At 47.0% G+C, this 21,764-nt stretch overlaps 1 protein-coding gene across 2 annotated transcripts in view; it reads right to left on the bottom strand.

The window, feature by feature from the left end:
- Positions 1–21,764, bottom strand: part of STK32B (serine/threonine kinase 32B) — a 411,092-nt gene that overhangs the window by 78,968 nt on the left and 310,360 nt on the right. For both annotated transcript variants that reach the window (XM_050792141.1, XM_050792142.1), the window contains exon 5: positions 12,483–12,520. In XM_050792141.1, the coding sequence (XP_050648098.1) occupies positions 12,483–12,520 (38 nt within the window). The remainder of the gene's footprint in view (positions 1–12,482; positions 12,521–21,764) is intronic.

Below are 21,764 nucleotides of genomic sequence, written 5' to 3'. Positions count from 1 at the left end.
TAGCCAGGCATAGTGGCAGGCGCCTGCAGTCCCAGCTACTTGGGAGGCTGAGGCAGGAGAATGGCTGGCATGAACCTGGGAGGCGGAGCTTGCAGTGAGCTGAGATCGCACCACTGCACTTCAGCCTGGGCAATAAGAGTGAGACTCCATCTCAAAAAAAAAAAAAAAAAAAAAAAAAAAAAAAAAAAAAAAAGAGAGATGGGGCTCTTAGGAGGTGATTGGATTATTCACCTCATGAAACAGGCCTCACATTGCATTCACTGTTTTGATCTTCCATCTTCTGCCATGTGAGGACACAACTACAAGATATCAACTCGGAAGCTGAGAGCAGCCCTCACCAGACACTGAATCTGCCCATGATCTTGAACTTCCCAGCCTCCAGAACTGTGAGAAATAAATTTCTATTATTTGTAAACTACCCAGAAATGAAAGAGACCTTGGGGCAGTCGAATCCTATCACCTTTCTTCATTCCTTATTGTTTGTAGGGATATCGTAATAGTCACAGGAGTATAGACAACATTCCATTTTAACTCTTGACTTTTAAGACTGCAGCAACCTGATGGAATAACTCCACGTGGTGTTTATCAAAGGAATTTGAGCCTGGCTGTAGCCTAGTATGGCTGTCTTACTGGGACCTCCAAGGCCACAGCCTGGGAGAATAGAACATCTGCTTGTAGGGGCAGGCCTTGCTCCTTTTGTGAACACTTTTATGGGTGCCATGCTTCCCTAGAAATTCCTGGGAGTGGGTGCAAATATAGCTCCCTCTAGAGGAAGGAAGACCAAGAGTTAGGATGAAAGGGAATCTACAAGCAGTCGTCTCCTTTCAAGTATTCTCTGGCTTGTTTCACTTTCATCATTCTTGAATTTGGAGTAAGTCTCAGGTGAACATCTGTCCCCATCTCAGCTGGTTTACAGGACCCAAATTATGCCTAAGCCAGAGGTCAAAGTGGGGTTGCTTCAAAGAAGCAGCAGAAGCCCAAAAGAGATGAGAATCAGGGCTGTGGGCCCTGCAGCTCCCTCCCCTGGTAGGCTCCGGCTATTTCCAGCAACCCTGGCTCTCTGCTAATAATAATCGCACTTTGGAGCTGTGGGCACTGATTGTAACACTGGCTGCCGCTGCTGGACACAGGATCAAACATTCTGGGCACCACATAGAACTATTCTTTTCTTCCCATTTATCTTCATGGAGATCACAGCAAACTTATCACAGGACAATGGCAAAAGGGAAAAAGAAACCCAATCAAATTCCATGGTACTAGCTTATCCAAGCTTCTTTTGGCTTATGACGGTAGGAAGACTATGTTTTCGGCACGTGTCTTTGCCTGATAAAGAATAAAATGAGCCTTTGATTTTTTTTTTTTTTCTGTTCCATTTAATTTGGCTTCCTTCTGTACCTTGGTCGTGGGGTGGGAATGCAGGGCCTTAAAAAAATCATCTGTCTGCTCCAGGCTGCTCCCATGCACAGGTGAAGAATGGAAAACAACCAGTGACAAGAAATGCAACATTTCTGGGCTTTACTGAACTCCTTCGCTGAGATTTGGGAGGGACACTTCCATCCCCAGCTAATTCCGGTGCCCCCATGCCCTTTGATTCCATAAAACCTGCCAGGCATGTGCCCCCAGTTTGAGCTGATGCTGCATGGGAAGCACCCAGTCCAAGGCTTTTGAGAGAGCTCAGAAATTTTTAGTTTTATTCCACCATTTCTCTAGGTCCATGGTTCTTAATGTCAAGCCAGTAGCTTTTGACGTTCATTAGGGCTGCAGAGCCAAGGCTCCCTAATACACTTCCTTTCTATCTCACTGTAGTGAGCGTGTGATTTTATGAATCATATTAATCACAATTAGTAACATTTTGGAGAAGTTTTTGCAACACTTTCCCTATTATGATGTGCTCCTTGCAATGACTCCAGGAGGTGCCATGCTGGACACTAGATTCTCACACTTAGCATCCTCTCCCACTCCTTTCTTTGCTACCTCCTGTATCACAAGAGCCAGAAGGGGGAAATGCATTTTCTAACTCTCTTGCAGCAAGGGTTCTGGCCGAGATTTCGATTCTGCTGATGAGATGCACTCAGGTGAGAATTTGTGAAAGCCAAACAGAGGCCAACTTTTTGGGGCAGAGCAATCTCAATAGATGAAGGAGTTTGCTGGGGTAGGGCCTGTCTGAACATTGTCTAGTCATGCCATCCACGGTGTAAACAGTTGAGAAAGTGACCCTCTCATCCAAGCTCCTGGAGCCAGAATTCAAGCCCCAGGTAGGTTTCACTCTAAGCCCTCTTGTCTTCCTACTTCTTTAAGCCATTGTCTTTTGGGGGCAATGAAGCTCCGACAGGCAAAATGAACTGAGAATAGGCAGCTGCCCAGGGATGGCGCTGCCTCCACCCTGGGTCATGGGGTGGCAAGACCACTGCTTCCCCTACTCTGCTCCTAACTCATTCCATCATATGGGGCTCTTTTCCAGACAGGTGTGCCTCATGGAGCCAGGGGCTAGGTCACATGTTTCTCCAGATCAGTATCAAATACTGTCCTGGGAACAGTGGGTAATTAAGATTATTCTTACCAGGCCAAGCTGGAATTGGACCCAGTGGTAGCAGGAATATAGGAGGGAAGGACTGTCCTTCACTTTCAATTTCCATGAGAAGGATGCATTAGTTTGTTCTCGCATTGCTATAAAGGGATATCTGAGACTAGGTAATTTATAAACAAAAGAGGTATCATTGGTGGCTCATGGTTCTACAGGCTGTGCAGCAAGCATAGTGGCAACTCCTTGGCTTCTGGAGAGGCCTCAGAAAATGTACAATCATGATGGAAGGCAAAGGGGAGGCAGAAAAGTCACATGGATGAAGGAGGAGGAGGAGGGAGAGTGGGAAGGTGCTACACACTTTTAAACAACCAGAACTCACAAGAACTCACTCATTCATGAGAACACCCCCAGGATCTCATCACCTCCCACCAGGTCGCACCTCCAACACTGGAGATTACAATTTGACATGAGATTTGGGTGAGGACACAGATCCAAACCATATCAGAATGATTTGTCCTAAGTACCTTATTAGCTTCTTTCCACTCCTTCATTCCCCATCTTAGTCCATTTGGGCTGCTGTAACAGAATGTCATAGACTGATTAACAACAGACATGTGTTTCTCACAGTTCTGGAGGCTAGTCCAAGATGAAGGCCCTGACAGATTTGGTGTCTGTGAAGGGCCTGCTTCCTGGTTCAGAGGTAGCAACTTCTTGCTGTGTTTTCACATGGTGGAAGGGGTGAGGGAACTTTCTGGGGTCCTTTTAATAAGGGCACTAATCCCATTCATGAAGGTTCCACCCTCACGACCTAATCACCTCTCAAAGGCCTCTGATATGGTTTAGGTCTGTGTCTTCACCCAGATCTCATGTAATCACCAGTGTTGGAAGAGGGACCTGGTGGGAAGTGATTGGATCATAGGGTTGGATTTTCCCCTTGCTGTTTTTGTACTAGTGAGTGAGTTCTCACAAGATCTGACTGTTTATAAAAGTACGTGGTACTTCCCCCACCCCCCAAACTCCTGCCAGTCATATGAAGTCTTGCTTGTTTCCCCTTCTGCTTCCACCATGACTATAAGTTCCCTGAGGCCTCCCCAGCCATGACTCCTGTACAGCCTATGGAACTGTGAGTCAATTAAACCTCTTCTTCATAAATTACTCAGTCTCAGGTAGTTCTTTATAGCAGTGTGACAACAAACTAATATAGAAAATTGGTACCAGGAGTGAGGCATTGCTATAAAGACTCCTGAAAATGTGTAAGTGACTTTGGAACTGGGTAACTGGCAGAGGCTGGAAGAGTGTGGAGGTCTCAGATGAAGACATGAAGATGAGGGAAAGTTTGAAACTTACCAAAGACTTGTTAAATTGTGACCAAAATGCACAGTGATATGAACAATGAAGTCCAGGCTGAGGTGGTGTCAGATGGAGATGAGGAACCTATTGGGAAGTGGAGCAAAGGTCACTTTGCTTATGCATTAGCAAAGAGGTTGGAGGCCCTAGAGATATGTGGAATTTTGAACTTGAGAGTGATGATTTAAGGCATCTGGTAGAAGAGAGTGATGATTTAGGGCATCTGGTAGAAGAAACTTCAAAGCAGCAAGATGTTGAAGATGTGGTCTGGCTGCCTCTAACAGCCTATTCTTATATTCATGAGTAAAAAAATTGACCTGGAAGTGGAACTTGTATTTAAAAGGGAGGCAGAATGTAAAAGTTTGGAAAATGCAGCCTGGCCACGTGGTAGAAATGAAAAATCCATTTTCTTGGGAGGAATTCAAGCTGGCTGCGGAAATTTGCATAAGTAAAAAGGAGTCGAATGTTAATAGCCAAGACAATGGGGAAAATGCCTCAAAGGCATTCCAGAGACCTTTGCAGCAGCCCCTCCCATCAGAGGCCTGGAGGCCTAAAAGGAAAAACTAGTTTTGCTGCCAGGTCCAGGGCCCTGCTGCCCTGCCTAACTTTGAGACACTGCTCCCTGCATCCCAGCCACTCCAGCTCCAGCCATGGCTAAAAGGCCCCAGATACATCTCAGGCTGCTGCTCCAGAGGGTGCAAGCCATAAGCCTTGGCAGTTTCCATGTGGTGTTAAACCTGTGGGTGTGCTTAGGGTAAGAGTTGAGGCTTGAGAGCCTCAACCTAGATTTAAGAGGATGTATGGAAATGTCTGGATGTCCAGGTAGAAGTCTGCTGCAGGGGTGGAGCCCTCATCAAGAACTTCCACTAGGGAAGTGTGAAGGAGAAAAGTGGGGTTGGAGCCCCCATACGGAGTCCCCACTGAGGCACTGCCTAATGGAGCTGTGAGAAGAGGGCCATCATTCTCCAGACCCCAGAATGATATATCCTCCATAGCTTGCACTGTGTACCTAGAAAAGCCACAGGCACTCAATGCCAACCTGTGAAAGCAGCTGAGGGGGCTGTACCCTGCAGAGCAACAGAACCAGAGATGCCCAAGGCCTTGGGAACCCACCCCTTGCATCAATGTGACCTGGATGTGAGACATGGAGTCAAAGGAGATTATTTTTGAGCTTTAAGCTTTAATGACTTTCCTGCTGGGTTTTGGACTTGCATGAAGCCCCTTTGTTTTAGCTGATTTCTCCCTTTTGGAACAGTTGTATTTACCCAATGCCTGTAATGCCCATTGTATCTTGGAAGTAACTAACCGGTTTTTTATTTTACAGGCTCATAGGTGGAAGGGACTGGTCTTATCTCAGATGAGACTCTGGACTTTCGAGTTAATGCTGGAATGAGTTAAGACTTTGGGGGACTGTTGGGAAGGCATGATTGTATTTTGAAATGTGAGAAGAACATGATATTTGGGAGGGGCTGGAGGTGAAATAATATGGTTTGTCTGTGTTCCTGCCCAAATCTGATGTCTAATTGTAATCCTCAGTGTTGGAAGAGGGGCCTGGTGGGAGGCAATTGGATCATGACAGTGGATTTCCCCTTTGCTGTTCTTGTAATAATGAATTAGTTTTTACAAGATCTGGTTGTTTATAAAAGTGTGTAGCACTTCCCCCAACTCCTGCCAGCCATGTGAAGATGTGCTTGCTTCCCCTTCACCTCCTGCCACGATTATAAGTTTCCTGAGGTCTTCCTAGACATGCTTCCTGAACAGCCTGTGGAATTGTGAGTCAATTAAACCTCTTTTCTTCATAAATTACCCAGTCTCAGGTAGTTCTTCATAGCAGTGTGAGAATGGACTAACACAGCTCCACCTCCTAACACCATCACCTTGGGGATTAGGGTTTCAACCTTTGAATTTTGGGGGGACACAAACATTCAGGCCATAGCACTCCCCCACCAAGGGAGGTGCAGTGATTATGTGAAGGGTGAATTTAGGGTGAGCAAACTGGCCCTACTTAGCTTGGCTCTCCCTAGGTTCCTCTTACCAGGAATGGGACCTCTCTCCTGGTCCTCCAAGCTCTTGGTCTGACTTGGGCAGTCCCTCACTCCATACTGGGTGGGTGGGGGGACTTGGTGGTGAATCTGTCTCTGTCTGGGTCCCTTATTAGGGAAGCCCTTACTAGCCTTTCTCAGGGATGTGGGTGATATCTTGGTCTCTGTCTGTTACTTTCTTGTTTTATTTCTTATTGTTAAAATCCCATACAGAGAAGACAGGGGTGTTATGAATTGAATTGTGTCCCTTTTCCCCCCAAAATTCACACACCGAAGTCCAAATTCCAAGTACCACAGAATGTGGCCTTATCTGGAAATAGTGTCATCACAGATGTCATTCATTACGATGAAGTCATATTGAAATGGGGTGGGCCCCAAATCCAGTATGACTGGTGTCCTTATCAAAAGGAGAAATTTGGATGCTGACATGCACACAAGGAGAATGCCATGTGAAGAGCAGAGTTATGCTACCACAAGTCAAGAAGCTGCCAGAACTAGAAGGCGGCCCTGGAGCGGAGCCTTCCCCACCCACTTCAGAGGAAGCAGGGTCATGCTGACACCATGATCCTGAACTTTCAGCCTCTAGAACTGTGAGACAATATTGTTTTTGCTGCTTAAGCCTGTCAGTTGTGGGGCTTTATTATGGTAGCCCTAGAAAATACAGAGGCTATTTGCTGGCATCCTCAGTGTCTCACATACCATGTCTTCAAGACTTTAACACCCTCCCTTGGCACAGTGCTGCAGCAGAAGCCCCGTTTCTGGCAGCTCACTGGAAAGAATCTTACTACAATCTTCTTCAGGAGACGCAGAACAGCTTTAAAGTGCATTACTATGTGCTTATTCTTACAGTCTTGGGACCCATATGGTTCCAAGACATCCACCATTGGCTCCTCAGGCTTAACAGAAACATCTCAGCCTTCCAAATTGTATGAGTGGCTTCCTTTCTCTTTCTTCTCAACTGCTACAATCCCCACGTCTGATGTTTCATAAACAGTACATGCCCAAGTTTTTAGTTTCCTGTAGTCTCTTCCTCCTGGCATGCTGGGGGTAGCACATACAATGTTTTGACAAGAGAAAAGGGGGTGTCGACATGGCTGGCCATGGCCATTTTGGGGAGCACTCATCACATTTATCAACAAATATGTTAGCAACAGATGGGGAGGCAATTCTTTGAAACGAGTTCAGTTAATGAGTGTTATAAAATACAGTACATTAACAGAAAATTTGAGGTGCAATAAGGTCACCAGATCAGGAGATGACTGATAGTTTGTTACAGTTCCCAAGAATGGGGGCAGGCCACATCATGGGCAGGGGAGACAGGGAAGCATCAGGGAAGCATCAGGGCCGCTCAGGAGGATGGGGAGTGGGGAAATGTGGGCCAGAGCCTTTATTGTGGTTTCCATGGGAAGGAATGGGTGAGGCAAGGTTAGCAAGCTTAGGATTGACTAGTCTGAGTAATTTCAGTGGACTCTGGGTTCTAGGGGCTGTCTCTAGTTTTCCGGTACCTGGGGGAATTAGGGGAGGTGAGGAGGGGCCTGGAACATAAAATTCCTAGGACAGCAGATAAAGAAGGTGTTGGGGGTATGGCTCTGGATTGGTTGGTTGATATCTGAAAAGTATGCCTTAGGGCAAGTTGTTTACCAGCTCTAGGATTGGCCAGCCCTGGGCAGGGCAGTCAATCAGTTTAGCAAGGCTCCAGAGGTCAAAACTTCAGAATACAGAAAATACAAGACATGGATCATTCAATAAAGAAAACAAATCCACTCTGACCACATGGCTGCTGCATTGCCAGCTGCTGAAGATCCAGATCAGGTTTCTGAACCCCACTGTGCCCGTCCCACAGTCACAAGAAATGAGTGTGTACCTCTGAAATGCCATCCCTCAAAGGCTCTACTGACCTCCAGTATGATTCAGGATCCAATGTACATGTCCCTTCCTCCAGGAAGCCCTCCTGCACTACTCTCCTGGCCTCAGTGACCTGCTGGCCACAGCCCCATGCTTGCTCTGTCCTGGCCTTGACCCCAATGGGTCATCATCAACTGTTTACATTTCCACTCCTCCCACAGCCTTGGCTGCAGATTAGATCCACCTGGGAACAGTAAAAGATCCCACTACTCAGCACCCTGTTCTGTATAGGAATCAAATGAGAGCTTCTGGAGGTGGGGCCTTGGGACCCAGGTGACATGCCACCAGGACAGAGAACAGCCACCCCAGACCATGAGGTCCTCGGCCACAGGGACTCTGCCTCCTGTGGTCACTGGGCACAATGCCCAGTTCGCAACAAGCGAACCACTTCCCAAATACAGAAGAGGACGAGGACTACATTCTTCATTGTCATCATCAATGATCTTTGAACCAGAGCCCTCAGTGGCACTTAAGGGCAAAATACAGCCTCTTTCCTTCTGTCTCTCACTCTTCTCTCCTTGCCCACCTTTGGGGAAGTCCAGCTCCTGTGTGGAAAGCACTAGCCCACCTGCCTGTGTATGTGGCTCCATCCATTCCATTTCCACTGGCCTCTTCCATCACCCTCATGGTAGAAAACTGCATTAATGGCCTCAATTCTTCACCCCTCTCTGGATCACCCCATTGCCATGTGCCTTTGCAGTGTCCTCTCCCTCAGACTCTAGGTTTGGCCAAGTGACTTGCTTTGTCTCCTGCATTGGTGGCAAACACGACACAGGTGGAGGTTTGAGTGGTTGGGCTCTCCTGCTCTTGCTGCTGCTATGGCCATGAGCAGACCATGCAGATGAACTTGCAGGGGATGAGCTCAAGGAGCCGGGCTGAGTCACCCAGTGAGCCAGCCAAGGCCAGAGGGGATCGCCTGACAGCCAGTTGAGCCTCAGACATTGGAGTGGGTTTAGCCAACATCAACAGCACTGCCTACCCAACCTTGGTCTTAGGAGCAAGCCCAGCCAAGATCAGCCCAGCCCAGCCTAGAGTCTCTCAACCCCAGGATACTGTGAGCTAAATGGATGTTTTTTTGTTTATGCCATTTAAGCTATGTGGTTATTCATTACTCAGCTTTATTGTACCAACAGAAAATTAATTCAGTTGCTTCTCCCTTCCTCTATGTCTTTAAATTCCCCATTGTCTTGATCTCACGATCCTTAGCCTAAAATGAACTCAGCTCTTTTCCCTGCCTTGTTCTGAGGTGCGTATCTTCTCTTTCACTCTACTTTACCTCAATGCATGGTCTCTCTCTGCTTTTGCAGCTGGCTCAAAAACTCAAATCTCTGAGCAGAATTAAAATGTCCATTCTAAGACATAAAACCCTGAAAGATCAGAAAGCAAGGAAGACACTAGGGGAGCAGAGAAGCTTGTGAGAGATGCTTGGATTTTGTGTAACTAGCAGATCTTGGACATCATTAATAAAATATTAATGCATTTGTTTAATTATGTTTATATTTCACTTGAAACACAACTGACCAACTTGTTCTCTGAGAAAGTATTTAATGCAACCAGTGATGGAACTCTTGAAATAGCAATACACAGTTATTGGTTTGTGAAAGGTTTTGTCATGCAGTTTGCAAAAGGTACAAGTAGATGCCACCACAAATGGGGTGCCCTTAGGACTCATTTAGGAACACATACTGTACTGCTCGTCTTATGGCTAGGTCATGTGTCATAGTAAAGGCTTTGAAGGCATAAGATTAATTGTAAATGTTAAAATCCTACAAAATAAACTGCTGTTGTATTCCTCAAACAGCCATTTCCCTCTTGTTTCTGCAGTTCTGCCCCACCGTCTCTACCACCTGTCCATCCAGGAACCTTCCTCTGTTTGGCCTTGTCATGCCTTTAGGATTCCACTGTCATGGGGCTGCCTCTAAGACAACCCCTGCAGACACCTTTCCCTCTACCCTCTGCCCCTGACCTCTTCTGAGCTTCCCCACAATCTCCCCAACACCATGCAACCCACCAGCGTTGGGCCCTATTTGCCTTGTTCATCATTCTGTTATCCAGAACCTGGCACACAGCAGGTGCTCAAGACTTGTTTACTGAAGGAAAGACAAAGGCAAGAATGTCCAGCTTTAGGCTCTGCTCTAAAAGCCAATCAGCTTCTCCACTTGGAAGAGCAGGTAAAGGAGGGCCATGGGCATAGACTCCCCTCTTTCCCTTCTCTCCCCAGAAAGGAGACTCCTCTTTTTCTGAGTGAAATTCCTTGCTCCTAAATTTATATTTGGTACCACCTGCAAAGCCACTCATTGAGTGTTGAAGGGGGGAAGGGTTATCAGCCAGTCACCTCTTAGTATGAAATATTATATTCAATGCTCAGTCCCACCAGCTAGCAGAGACTTTTTGATGAAATGGGAGGCTGGAGAGAGAGAAGACTGGATGCAGGGGCACTTGGGGAGTGTGTGGGGTGCTGCATAGCCAGAAGGCAGGGCTGGGACACTGTGAAGGCCAAGCAGGGGGTGGCAAAAGATGAGGAGCTCAAGGGGGCAGAATAGGATCCAGAAAGAATGTGGGAAAGGCTGAGGTGGAGGCTGAGAATGGGTGCAGAAAGGAAGGTGGGATGGGATGGATGGAAATCCCAAAGACAGGAAAGAGAAAACCTAGGGGACACCACCTGGGAGCAGCTCACCTGCCTGTATCTTTTGTGCAGCAGCTTCAGGGGAGCTGTGGCCAGGGGCTATGAGTATGGAGCCAGAACTATGAAGCCAGGCAGTCCTGGGTTACCTCCATACTCTCTGTGTCATGTTTTCTCATCAGTGCAATGGCTGGCTTATTGCTATTAATGTTTCTGCTTGAATTTTGCTTCTGCACCGCTTTGTAGGGCCTGGAAGTCTCCCCCTAGCAGTCTCTCTTAATCAACAGGACAGAGCCTTGCTGCCCGGAACCCAGTCTTGCAAACCCCTGCTTTCCAGACAGCCATGCAGAACCAGCCTCTGTGTCTTCTCACCTCTTTACCCTGCTCCTGTGATCTGACCTTGCCTGGACCTAAGCAGAGAAACGGGACAGGAAGAGGGCGAGTTACCTACCCCTTCCCGAGCACTTGCATACTGTGATGGGTGGCTGACCTTTGAGTCTCACCTGAGACGAGACTTTCACCTCCCTGCAAGGTGGGTCGATTACTTCTGCGTCACTGCTGGGAAGGCTGAGACACAGAGGCACAGCCACTGGCCCAAGGACACTCAGCTGGCTGGGGGCTCAGCTGAGTGCCACATCTGAAGATCCTGACTTTTAGATACAAACTGGAGACGTTGCTTTTGCTTCCTTTCCAGGCTTGATTTGGATCCTCAGCTCTGTCCATGCCCCAAGCATCTTGGGGCCACTGCTGACCTTCCATTCAGGAGCACAGTGAGTTCAATCCTACTGCCCCCAAAGCACTTAGTCTGGTTCCAGCATCTGATGCAGAGATGCAAATGGTCCCATCCACCACTCCTGTACATAGGGATGCACACTATGAGGTGAGGATGCCCCAAGCTATGCTGATGGCACCTGGAAGGTTCGAGAGGAGCTTAGATAGAACCATGACCTCAGTCTGCAGGGGTGGGAAAGGAGGGCGGGAAAGCTATGTAGAAAACGTCCCTTCATTCATCCCTGAAGGACTCAGCAGGGATGATAATCCCTACTTTAGAAGAATCCCCACCTGCTCCCTCCAGCGAACCCCGTGTTAGGCCCTGAGAGACGGGCCCCTGAAGCAATGCCAGTGAATTTAGTTTTCAAGGCTATAAGGCTCCTGTTGGCATTAGCCGCAATTGTATTGTCAAGTCCACTGAGCATTCTTGGTCTGAGCCCTAGGCTCATGGTTCTTAAACTTTGTTGGGCATCCCATCCCCAGAATTCTGATCCAGAACACAGGAGCCCAGGCTTGCTGAAGCAGGACCAGGCCTGACCTCTGATTTTTACCAGGTCCCCCCAGGTAAAATTCTGGTAAGGCCAGAGTTAGAGAGCCATTGACTTGGTGCCTTGCTACTCAAAGTGTGGTCCACGGACCAGTAGCATCAGCCACCTGGGAGCTTTGCAGACTCTGGAGTTTGCAGAGTCTAGTCCCATCTCAGACTTACTAAGTCAGTTTGAGAAGATGTCTAGAAGATCTGTGTGCACATAAAGGAAATTTTGAGAAGCCTGACATAGCCGATAGATGAGTAAATGCTTAGTGGATTATCAAGTATTAAGCTCTGCTTGCTAGAAATGAGTGTGCACTCTCATTTCACCCCCGTGAACACCCTGCAAGGGAGGGGCCTTTTCCCCATTTTACAGAAAATTACATTGAGGCTCAGAGAGGTGGGTGACTTCTGAAGCCACACGTTCATAGGTGACGGAGCTGGGGTTGGAACTCCAGGACCCCATGCTCATCCTCATAGCGGCTCTGTCGTCCTCACACAGGGATACGAACAGCAATGACTTCCGATGTGAACACTTTAAATAATTTGATTCAACTTACCACGGCAGAACACGGACCAGAAATTTACACAGATGTTCGTCCACGAGGATTGAAACAAGAGAAGGTTTCTAGCCAATACTAATGTCCAACTCAGCAAGACCCAACCCGCACCCCCGCACCATTTCCCAGTGCCTCAAACTTTCCACTGAGAGTCCCTGTAAAGGATTCATAGCAGGCTTACCGTGTTCATCCAGCAGGATGTTATCTGGCTTGATGTCTCTGTAAAAGAAAACAAAGAAGCTGGCAATGTGGTTCCTGAGCCCACAGATGAGTACATCCACAAGCGCCACATCAGGACAAATGCTGGCAACACCCAGGCTGCTCACCTCTCCCTGACCTGAGGCCTCAGACAGGGAGCGTGACAGTAATTGGTAAGATAATGGGATGCCTGTGTTCTTATCGCCTCTTCTCTTTCCTGGAAGTGCAAGTAGATTGTTTGAATATTTTTTTCCTGAATATTCTTAATTTTTAGCCTCTCAGCTCCAGCTGTAATGGTAACAGCAGTGATTACTCACTGAGCATGTGATCAGTGCCAGCAAAGGGAGGCACCTGCCCACCCTGAGGTAGCTGAGCCATCCCACCAGGGCTCCCTGCAGGTGTCATGGCATCCACTTGAGCTCAATGAGGGTTTGGAAGTTGTCGTGGTCAGAGATGGGCAAACTATGGCTCTTGGCCAAATCCAGCCCTGGGCCAGTTTTTGTATGGCCTGGGAGCTAAGAATCACTTTAACATCTTTAAAGCACTGTAAAAACAAAACAACATATACACACACACACACCCATGCACACACAGAAGAACATGCAACAGAGATTAACGTGGTCGTCAAAGCCTCAAGTGTTGATTATCTGGCCCTTTATGGAGAAAGTTTCCTGACCTCTTTTAAGAGTAACATAGTGACACACATGGGGCAAAATCTGGGCTGAGGAGTTTCTGGAAAGTTCTGCTCTACATCACCATTAGAACAAAAGGCCTCTCAATTCCAAGTGAAACATTTTGAAGGCTGAGGCTTTGCTTTCTTTACGTCTACATGCCTGTACCTAGCACAGTGCCTGACACGGTGGTAGACACATGTGAAACACTACCAAGTATAAGGATGGAAGAATGAAAGTGAGAGAAGAACAACTTCAGCCCCAGCTTACTTATTATTGACGCGTACACACTTGGTGAAGCTCTGCATTAAAACCATAGATTTTACAAATGCATACATTTTCACTCATTTATAACAAATGTCAAATCTACTGAGACTAATGATAGCTTTCTTCAAAATAAAGAGCAACTGCTCCTGAGTTTATCAAATATTAACTCTACCCGAAAACACACTGTGGTAATTGGTAGTAATGCAATGCAATGCCTATGGGTTTGGGGATGAAAGAAGCACTTAACCTATACATTTAAATTTTTATTTTCATTGTGACTTTTCAAGCCCATGAGTACTGAGGAGCACTAAGTATGTGGGCCCCTGCTGCCGAGGTCACAAAGCCTCCACTGTGAACAAAGAGACTACTGCAGAGACACACATGGAGCAACATGGGAGGGATGAACTTGATAACTTATAAAACTAAAACAAAAGGCAGAAGGCCTAGAGTCAAGTGCTTATGAATGAAGTCAGCAAATGCTTGGTCCCTGCCCAGGGTGGCTCCCAGCAGGATTTCTCAACAAAAGATGAGAAAAGAGAAAAGAAAATACATGTCAAGAATGAAAACACAGCAGCAAATGCTCAAGCTTTAGCTCTTAAGGTATCACCGGGACTGAGATGATTTAATGTGTGGTGTGGGGACCAGGGAGGATGTGGCTGTGGCCCAGGGAATGTGAGCTACAAAATGCCTACAAGGGCCACAGCCTAAAGATAGAGTTAGAGTCAGGACACAGGTGAGGTGAGGGTGGGATGACAGACCCAAGAAGATGTGATCTGGTGTACTGGGTTGATGGTGTCCCTCCAAAATTCATGTCCACCCAGAACCTCAGAATGGGACCCTATATGGAAATAGAGTCTTTGCAGAGGCAATTACTTAAGGATCTCAAGATGAATTATCTTGGATTTAGGGAGGACTCTAAAGACTCGTGTCTTTATAGGAGCAAAGTAGGGGGAGGGATTTGGATGCAGACACAGGAGAGAAGAAGGCCATGGGGAGATGAAAGCAGAGACTGGAGTGATGCAGCCATAAACCAGGAATGCCTGGAGTCACCCAAAGCTGCAACAGGCCAGGAGTGGATTCCCTCCTGAACCTCCAGAATAAGCACAGCCATGACTCCACTTTGATTTTGGACTTCTGGCCAGAATCATGAGAGAATAAATTTGTACTGTTTTAAGCCACCAATTTTGCAGTAATTTGCTGTGGCAGTCCCAGAAACCTAACACAACTGGCACGGTGGAAGGAGAGCTGATAGAGGGGAGGGCAAACCTCAAAGGGCAGCTAGGGCCCCACTAACCACAGCATGGCCTTGGACAAGCCCAGTGCCTGGCCGCGCCCCCACATCCACATTGCACCAGCTCACAGTGTCTCATATCCTGAGAACAGAATGGGGCACAGATGTGCCCAGCTTGGTTCCTAGACCCCACAGAGCCAAGGAAAGGGGCTGTTCTGTTTGGGAGAGTTCAGTCCATGAGCTGGACTATCTGCATGATCCCTGCCTCTGCCTCAGTTTCCTTTGCTGTGTGGATTAAATACCTGATACATAACACACATTGCTTCTGTGCTGGCTCTTAGCACAGAGTTGAATCTCAAGCATTTACGGGGTATCCCCTTTGTGGTCACGAAGGACATGTCGTGAACAAGACAGACCCAGCCAAATGGAGCTTGCATTCTAGGAGGAGAGGCAGGCCAGAAGGCACAGGAATCAATGGCAGGATTGTAAACTGGGGCAGGTGAAGAAGGCAAACCAGAGTCTAGAAAAAAGACTAATAGAGGGACCCTAGTTTTGGTAGATGCTCAGGAAGACCTTTAAGAAGAGGTGACATTGGGTTGACAACTGAATGGCAAGAAAAGGTCAGCTGTGTACCATCTAGTGAGCAAGTTCTCATTTTGCAGATGAGGAAGTAGGAGGATGAGAGAATAAATGATCTGGCCTGTGATGTGGTTCTAGCCATGGAAACTGACAAAGGTGATGGGTGTCACCCTGTTAATTCGGTTATGTCACAGGGCAAAGTTGGTGGGATGGCAGTCCCGGGATTATATTACATTGTATGACTCTGTCTTGGCAGACTGGAGTGAGAGCTCAAGACATGAGCTGCCATGTGGGAGCCAGCCACATGGCGGGGAATGTAGGTGTCCCTGGGAGGAAGAATGACCACTGGCCTATGTGTTGCAAGAGAACGGGACCTCAGTTCCGCAGCCACAAGAGCTGAATCTGCCAACAACCACAAGAGCCTGGGAGAGGACCCCACACCCTGTTCCAGAAAGGAGTGCAGCCTGGGCATGTGGATTGTAGTTTTGTTAGACCCTATGCAGACGATCCAGTTAAGCTCACCTGGACTCCTGGGCCATGGAAATGGAGGGAAAATAAATAACAACTTATTTTAAGTTGTTAAGTTAGTGGTAATTAGCTGCACAGCAACAGAAAATTAATTCTCTAGCTATATGATCTTGGGCCACTTACTCTGAGCCTCATTTTCCTCATTTGGGAAATGGGAACACAGCAGCAGCCATCTCACTGTTGCTGAGTGTACAATGACATTTGTTCAGTGCTTCACACAGTCCCAGTGCAGTGTGGAAGAAGTGCTGAAATAAGTCACAGTGATGGGACTGTCATTGCTCTTTCAAAAACAGCTGGGGAGAACTCAGAGACAGACTGGCAGATTCTTGAGCCTTTAGCAAATTAGGTCTCTTTCAAAGGAGACTTGCTGGACAGACGCCTGCAAAGCTGCGTGGAGGAGATGGAGAATCTCAATCACTTGAGATTTAATAAGAATAGCATTTTATGGGGAAAGCATCTTAGCAGAGCCTTTAGTTTAGCCAGTTTCAGGACCGTTTCCTCCAGCTCTATTTTTCACATCGATCATATCTCAGCTCCAGCGCGTCATCCTGTTGAAAATGGGTTTGAACGTTCAGAAAGGGCATTAGGAGCATTGCGTGGATGGGAAGGCGGTGACGATGTTTTCTGAGGACAGGCCCATAATTTCAGAGCTGGGCAAAATGACACTTTGATGGAAAGTATGCATGCAGAGCTATAAAACCCAGCGCTGCTCTTGAATTATTCCCCAGCCCTCAAATAAAACAAAGCATAAAATGTCAGCTGGGCTATTTTAAAAAACAGCATAGAAATGGCTCTGATCCAGAGGTACCCATGCCCAGACTGCCAAGCAGGGCCACCAGGATGTTTCTGCATGTGTCTTTTGGCAGGGGGCTTCTCAATATTCTATGCTGGCAATCTTAAGCAGCAGCAAAGAGAAATACAAAAACCTGGAGGGGAAAGCTAAACTAAGTGAAGTAAAAATCTGTGGCTATTTTATCACTAGTGAAGGGAACATGCTATCCATATTCATGCAAGAGGGAAAGGGAGGTAGTAAAGGACAGAGAAGAGAGACTTGAGATCCAGTCCTGAGTCTGCCTCTTGCTGACCATGCAGACAGGAGCACACTGCCCTGGGTGAATGATAGGGTTTGGATCTGTGTCCCCGCCCAAATCTCATGTCAAATTGTAATCCCCAGTGTTGGAGGTGGGGCCTGGTGGGAGGTGACTGGATCATGGGGGTGGTTTCTCCTGAATGGTTTCGCACCATCCCCTTGGTGCTATTGTCATGACAGTGAGTTGTGGCTGTTTAACAGTGTGTAGCACCTCCCCCAATGTCTCTCTTGTTCCTGCTCCTGTCATGTAAGACGTGCCTGCTTCCACTTTGCCTTCTGCCATGATCGTAAGTTTCCTGAGGCCTCCCCAGAATTCAAGCAGATGCTGCCATGCTTCCTGTACTGTCTTCAGAACCATAAGTCAATGAAACCTTTTTTCTTTATAAACAACCCAGTCTCCAGTATTTATAACAATGTGAGAATGGACTAAGACAATGAACATTAGCTTCCTCACCTATAAGTTGGGTAATAATGCCCTCTCTACGGCTACAGTGAGGATTGGATGAGATGGTTCTTACGACAGCAACCAGCACAGGGCCAGCCACATGGAAAGGCACAATTGTTAATAATAACAGAGTCGGGCAAAGACATTTCAGTAGGAGGCTGAGCCAACAGAACAGGCACTGGGGAAGGATGACCAAAGGCATTTATTGGGGGTAGGGGAGGAATGGGAGGGCTTCACCTTGGCTGTTGACCTCTGCCTTAGCCAGCTTGAATGGGACTTTGCACCCATCCATCAGCAAGCTGATGTGGGATAGGATGCTAAGGAACTTGGTTCTCAAGTTTTAGAATCTCTCACTGTATTGGCATGGATCATTCTCCTAGAAACTGAGTGACAATTAAGAAATGACAACACATCAGCTCTACTCATTAAATATCACTTCTTTCACCCTTCTGTCTCCTGCTTCTTGTGGAGGTGGGGACCATGTACAAACAGCAGCCCCCAACACGATGCTTCAGTGTTAACAGCAGTACTGACAGTATTAACAGCTAAACTTTATTGAGTGTTGGTCATATGTCAGGGACAATCTGAAGTGTGTTATGTGGATTTAGCCATGTGCAGTGTAGATACTTGTTACCAGGTGCTGGGGAGGCACTCCATATGTCACCATCTTGACACGACTCTTAGAGACAGGTATTGCTACTCCTATTTTACTGATAAAGAGAGAACTATTTCAGAGGGTCAGTGATGTGTCTGGTTCCTCCTTGTGATTTATCAAAGGTCAAACACTGGTAGAGATAAGACCTACTCTCACGTTGGTCTCTAGATCAATGTTCTCTCTCTGTGGGTGGGGAAATGAAAAAAAATAAATGAGTGTTCCCAGAATTCTAAAGTAGGCAGTAATAATCTGAGGAACATGCTTATAATAAAGATCTGATTTGATTTTTAAATTAATTAATTTATTATTATTTTTTGAGATGCAGTCTTGCTTTGTCACCCAGGCTGGAGTGTAGTGGCGTGATCTTAGCTCACTGCAACCTCTGCTTCCTGAATTCCAGTGATTCTCGTGCCTCAGCTTCCCAAGTAGCTGGGATTACAGGCATGTGCCACCACATCTGATTAATTTTTGTATTTTTAATACAGACAGGGTATCACCATGCTGGCCAAGTTGGTCTCAAACTCCTGACTTCAAGTGATCCACCCGCCTTGGCCTTCCAAAGTGCTGGGATTACAGGCGTGAGCCACCGTGCTTGTTCTGATTTGATTTTTAAAAATTATGTTATTCACATTTCAGGAAACTTTTCATTTATTACACAATCCACATGCAAGGTTGCATTTCTTTTTTAACATGACTCAAATGTCCTTACAAAGCACAAATCTCATCCTGTCCCTTCTTTACATAAATCCTCCAAATGGCCTTGGTGCCTATGGTGCTGGGGCCAGACTCCAGATTTGATGTTTCAATATAATCTCAGAGATGAAAAGTGAACACTGAGGTGTACTTGTCCGCTTTAAAATCTGACAACTAAGGTCATTAATGATAACCGCCAAGTGCTGCCATCATATGTGCATGAGAGGGGAGGCAGAGGGAGCCATTCTAGCTCAGAAGAGTCACAAAGACACAATTTTAGATGGAAGCACAGTTGTCACGTGTCCCGGGCCCATTCATGGTCATGTGTTTAGAAAGCACTGACCCAATGGCCAGACTCCAAAGGCCTTCAGGCATTTCCTTATCTGGCCACTAGGCTTGGCCCTCTGCGCCCTGTGGCCCAGCCAGGCCAGACCACCTTGAGTGCTCTGGGTGCCTCAGTCTTTCCCTGGCCTTATCTCTGGATGGCACATCCTCTTTCCTACTGAACTCTGACCCAGGTTTTAGGACACAGCTCAGCTGCAATCTCCTCCTGGGATACTGTCGAGGGTTGAAGAATGTCTCTGCAAAATTCATGTCACCCAGCTACCTGATAATGTGATCTTATTTAGAAATAGGGTCTTTGCAAGAAAGTGTGTGTCTATATGTGCCAGCAAATAGTGTCTTTGCCAGAAAACTATTACTTTGCTAGTAAGGTAGTTCTGTCTTGCATACAAGTTAAGAGGAAGTTGTCCTGGATTAGACTGAACCCTAAATCCAGGGACTGGTGCCCTTATAAGAAGAGAGAAAAGAGACACAGGTAGACACAGAAGAGAAGGGCCACATAGAGGAGAGACACAGAGGAGAAGGACAGAGGTAGCATGTGGAGTGATGCATCTAACAGCCCATGGCATAGCACGGATTGCCCAAGACCACTGGAAACTGGGAGAGAGGCGGGGGACTTCTCTCTGAGCCTCCAGGAGAACCAACTGTACCCACACCTTGATTTTGGACTTCTGGCCTCCCCTCCTGAACTGCAAACAAATACACTTCTGTTGATTAAAGCCACCCAGTCTGTGCTACTTAAAGACCTCCTCTGGCCCCCTGCACCTCACTGCTTTCCTATTTCCTGGTACTGATGGTACAGCTTGACATTGTCCATTTACTCCCTGCTGTCAGGAGACCAGGTACACACAGAGGAGAAGGCCACGTGAAGACAGACGCAGAGGGACCAGAAGAGCACCAGCCTTCTGAGTGGGGCCAGGCTGCTATTCAGAAAAGGGTTACTGAAAATATGAAAAAATGAAAGACCTTACATAAGGGCTGCACATGGCCTCCTCCAACTTTGAAGCTTGTGAAGCTCCCAGGGTCCTCAACCCTCTGGGACCTTGACTTCACCTTGACAAATGGGGCAGGAAGCACCAATGTGAAAGGGGAAATTTTGCAGCTCCTGTAGATGCAGCCTCTGCCCAAACTGCCCATTGCAATTGGGATGGCTGTGGCCAGCAGACCTGAGCCCCACTGAGTGTGTCTTCTCTGCCAATGACTGTCCCAGGCACTTGGCATGTGCTCCTCGTGTAATCCTCACAACTACCCATATCAGGGACTCGCCACTGCAATAACAATCACTACAAATGGAGTGACTCCAAACAACTCACATTCATTCTCTCACAGTTCTGGAGGGTGGAAGTTTAAAGTGAACCTCAGGGGCTAAGTCAACAGAGGAGCTCTATTCTTTGCCTTCTTAGGTTCTGGAGGCTGCCCAGGTTCCCTGACTGCTAGCACCTCCTTGAGGCACTCCCACCTCTGCTCCTGCAGCTGTATCTCCTACTGCTTTTCTGACTCTACCACCTGCTTGTTGGCAAGAGCCTTGTGACTCCACTGGGCCCACCTGGATAATCCAGGAGAATCTTCCTACATGGTGATCCTCACCTAAATCACACCTGCAAAGTCCCTTTTGCCCTGTAAGGTGACACAGGCACAGGTTATGAGGATTAGGATGTGGCATCTTTGGGGGGACATTTTCAGTCTACTGCACAGCCCTTCCAGGTAGTGTGATGGATTGCTGTTCCACCAAATTTCTATGTGGAGGTCCCTATTCCCAGTGTTTCTGAATGCAACCATATCTGGAGACAGGGTCTTTCAAGAGGTGATTAAGGTAAAGTGAGGACATTAGAGTGGACTCAAATCCAATCTGACTGGTGTCTTTGTAAGAAGAGGACAGTAGTATTCATGGAGAGACATTAGGGGCCTGTGTGCAGAGGAACAGCCTTGTGAAGAGCAGCAAGAAGGCGGCCATCTGCAATCCAAGGAGCGAGGCCTCAGAGGAAACCAACCCTGCTGGCGCCCTTATCCTGGACTTCCAGCTTCCAGAACTGTGAGAAGATTAATTTCCGTTGTTTAAGCTGCCCAGCCTGTGGTATTTTGTACAGCAGCTTTAGCAGACAATCACAGGTAGGCAGTTTTGTTACCCGTATTTTACTGTACAATGAAACCAAGGTGAGAGGAGTTGTCACAGAGTCCGTATGTGGGACAGCCCGGATACACCAGTTAGAGATCCATGATTTAATTTGAAGGCATGGAAGCAGTTTTTTAAATGTACACACAGCCTAAAAATGTAGTTCTGTCTTATATCTATTGTAAAACCCCATGCTGCTATTCAAATCATTTTATTCTTGCTTCGTCCTTTGGGAGAGAAAATGAATCCAGTCAAGTCATGCTTGGGGGTTGTTGATTATTATTTTTTAATCCTGCAAAGAACAAACATCAGCCTGGTTGACAATGATTAATTCAGTTCAAAAGCTGTGCCACTCCACGGGGGCCTGGATGTTAACTTGGCTACTAAGGCAATTGCATTCAGCTAATTATTCCCAAGTATATCTTATGGAGATTTCAAAGCTTTTGGGATTCACAAACATGTGCAAGGATGCACCAGGCTCAATTAATTCCTTCATGAATGGATGAGCCCTGTGACACACCTCCCTTGGCCCAATGAGGGAGTCATCTTCTTAAGAAGCTCGGACCTTCTCAGTCCACGTAGCCTGCACAGACCCGCCCATCTCAGTTTTCTTTCTTTCTACTTCCAACTAGAACACTAAATTGCAATGAC

The sequence above is a fragment of the Macaca thibetana genome, chromosome 5, assembly GCF_024542745.1.
Source record: "Macaca thibetana thibetana isolate TM-01 chromosome 5, ASM2454274v1, whole genome shotgun sequence".
Taxonomy (NCBI): domain Eukaryota; kingdom Metazoa; phylum Chordata; class Mammalia; order Primates; family Cercopithecidae; genus Macaca; species Macaca thibetana.
Note: the sequence above shows the minus strand (reverse complement) of the source record. Positions and strands in the feature narration are given on the sequence as shown.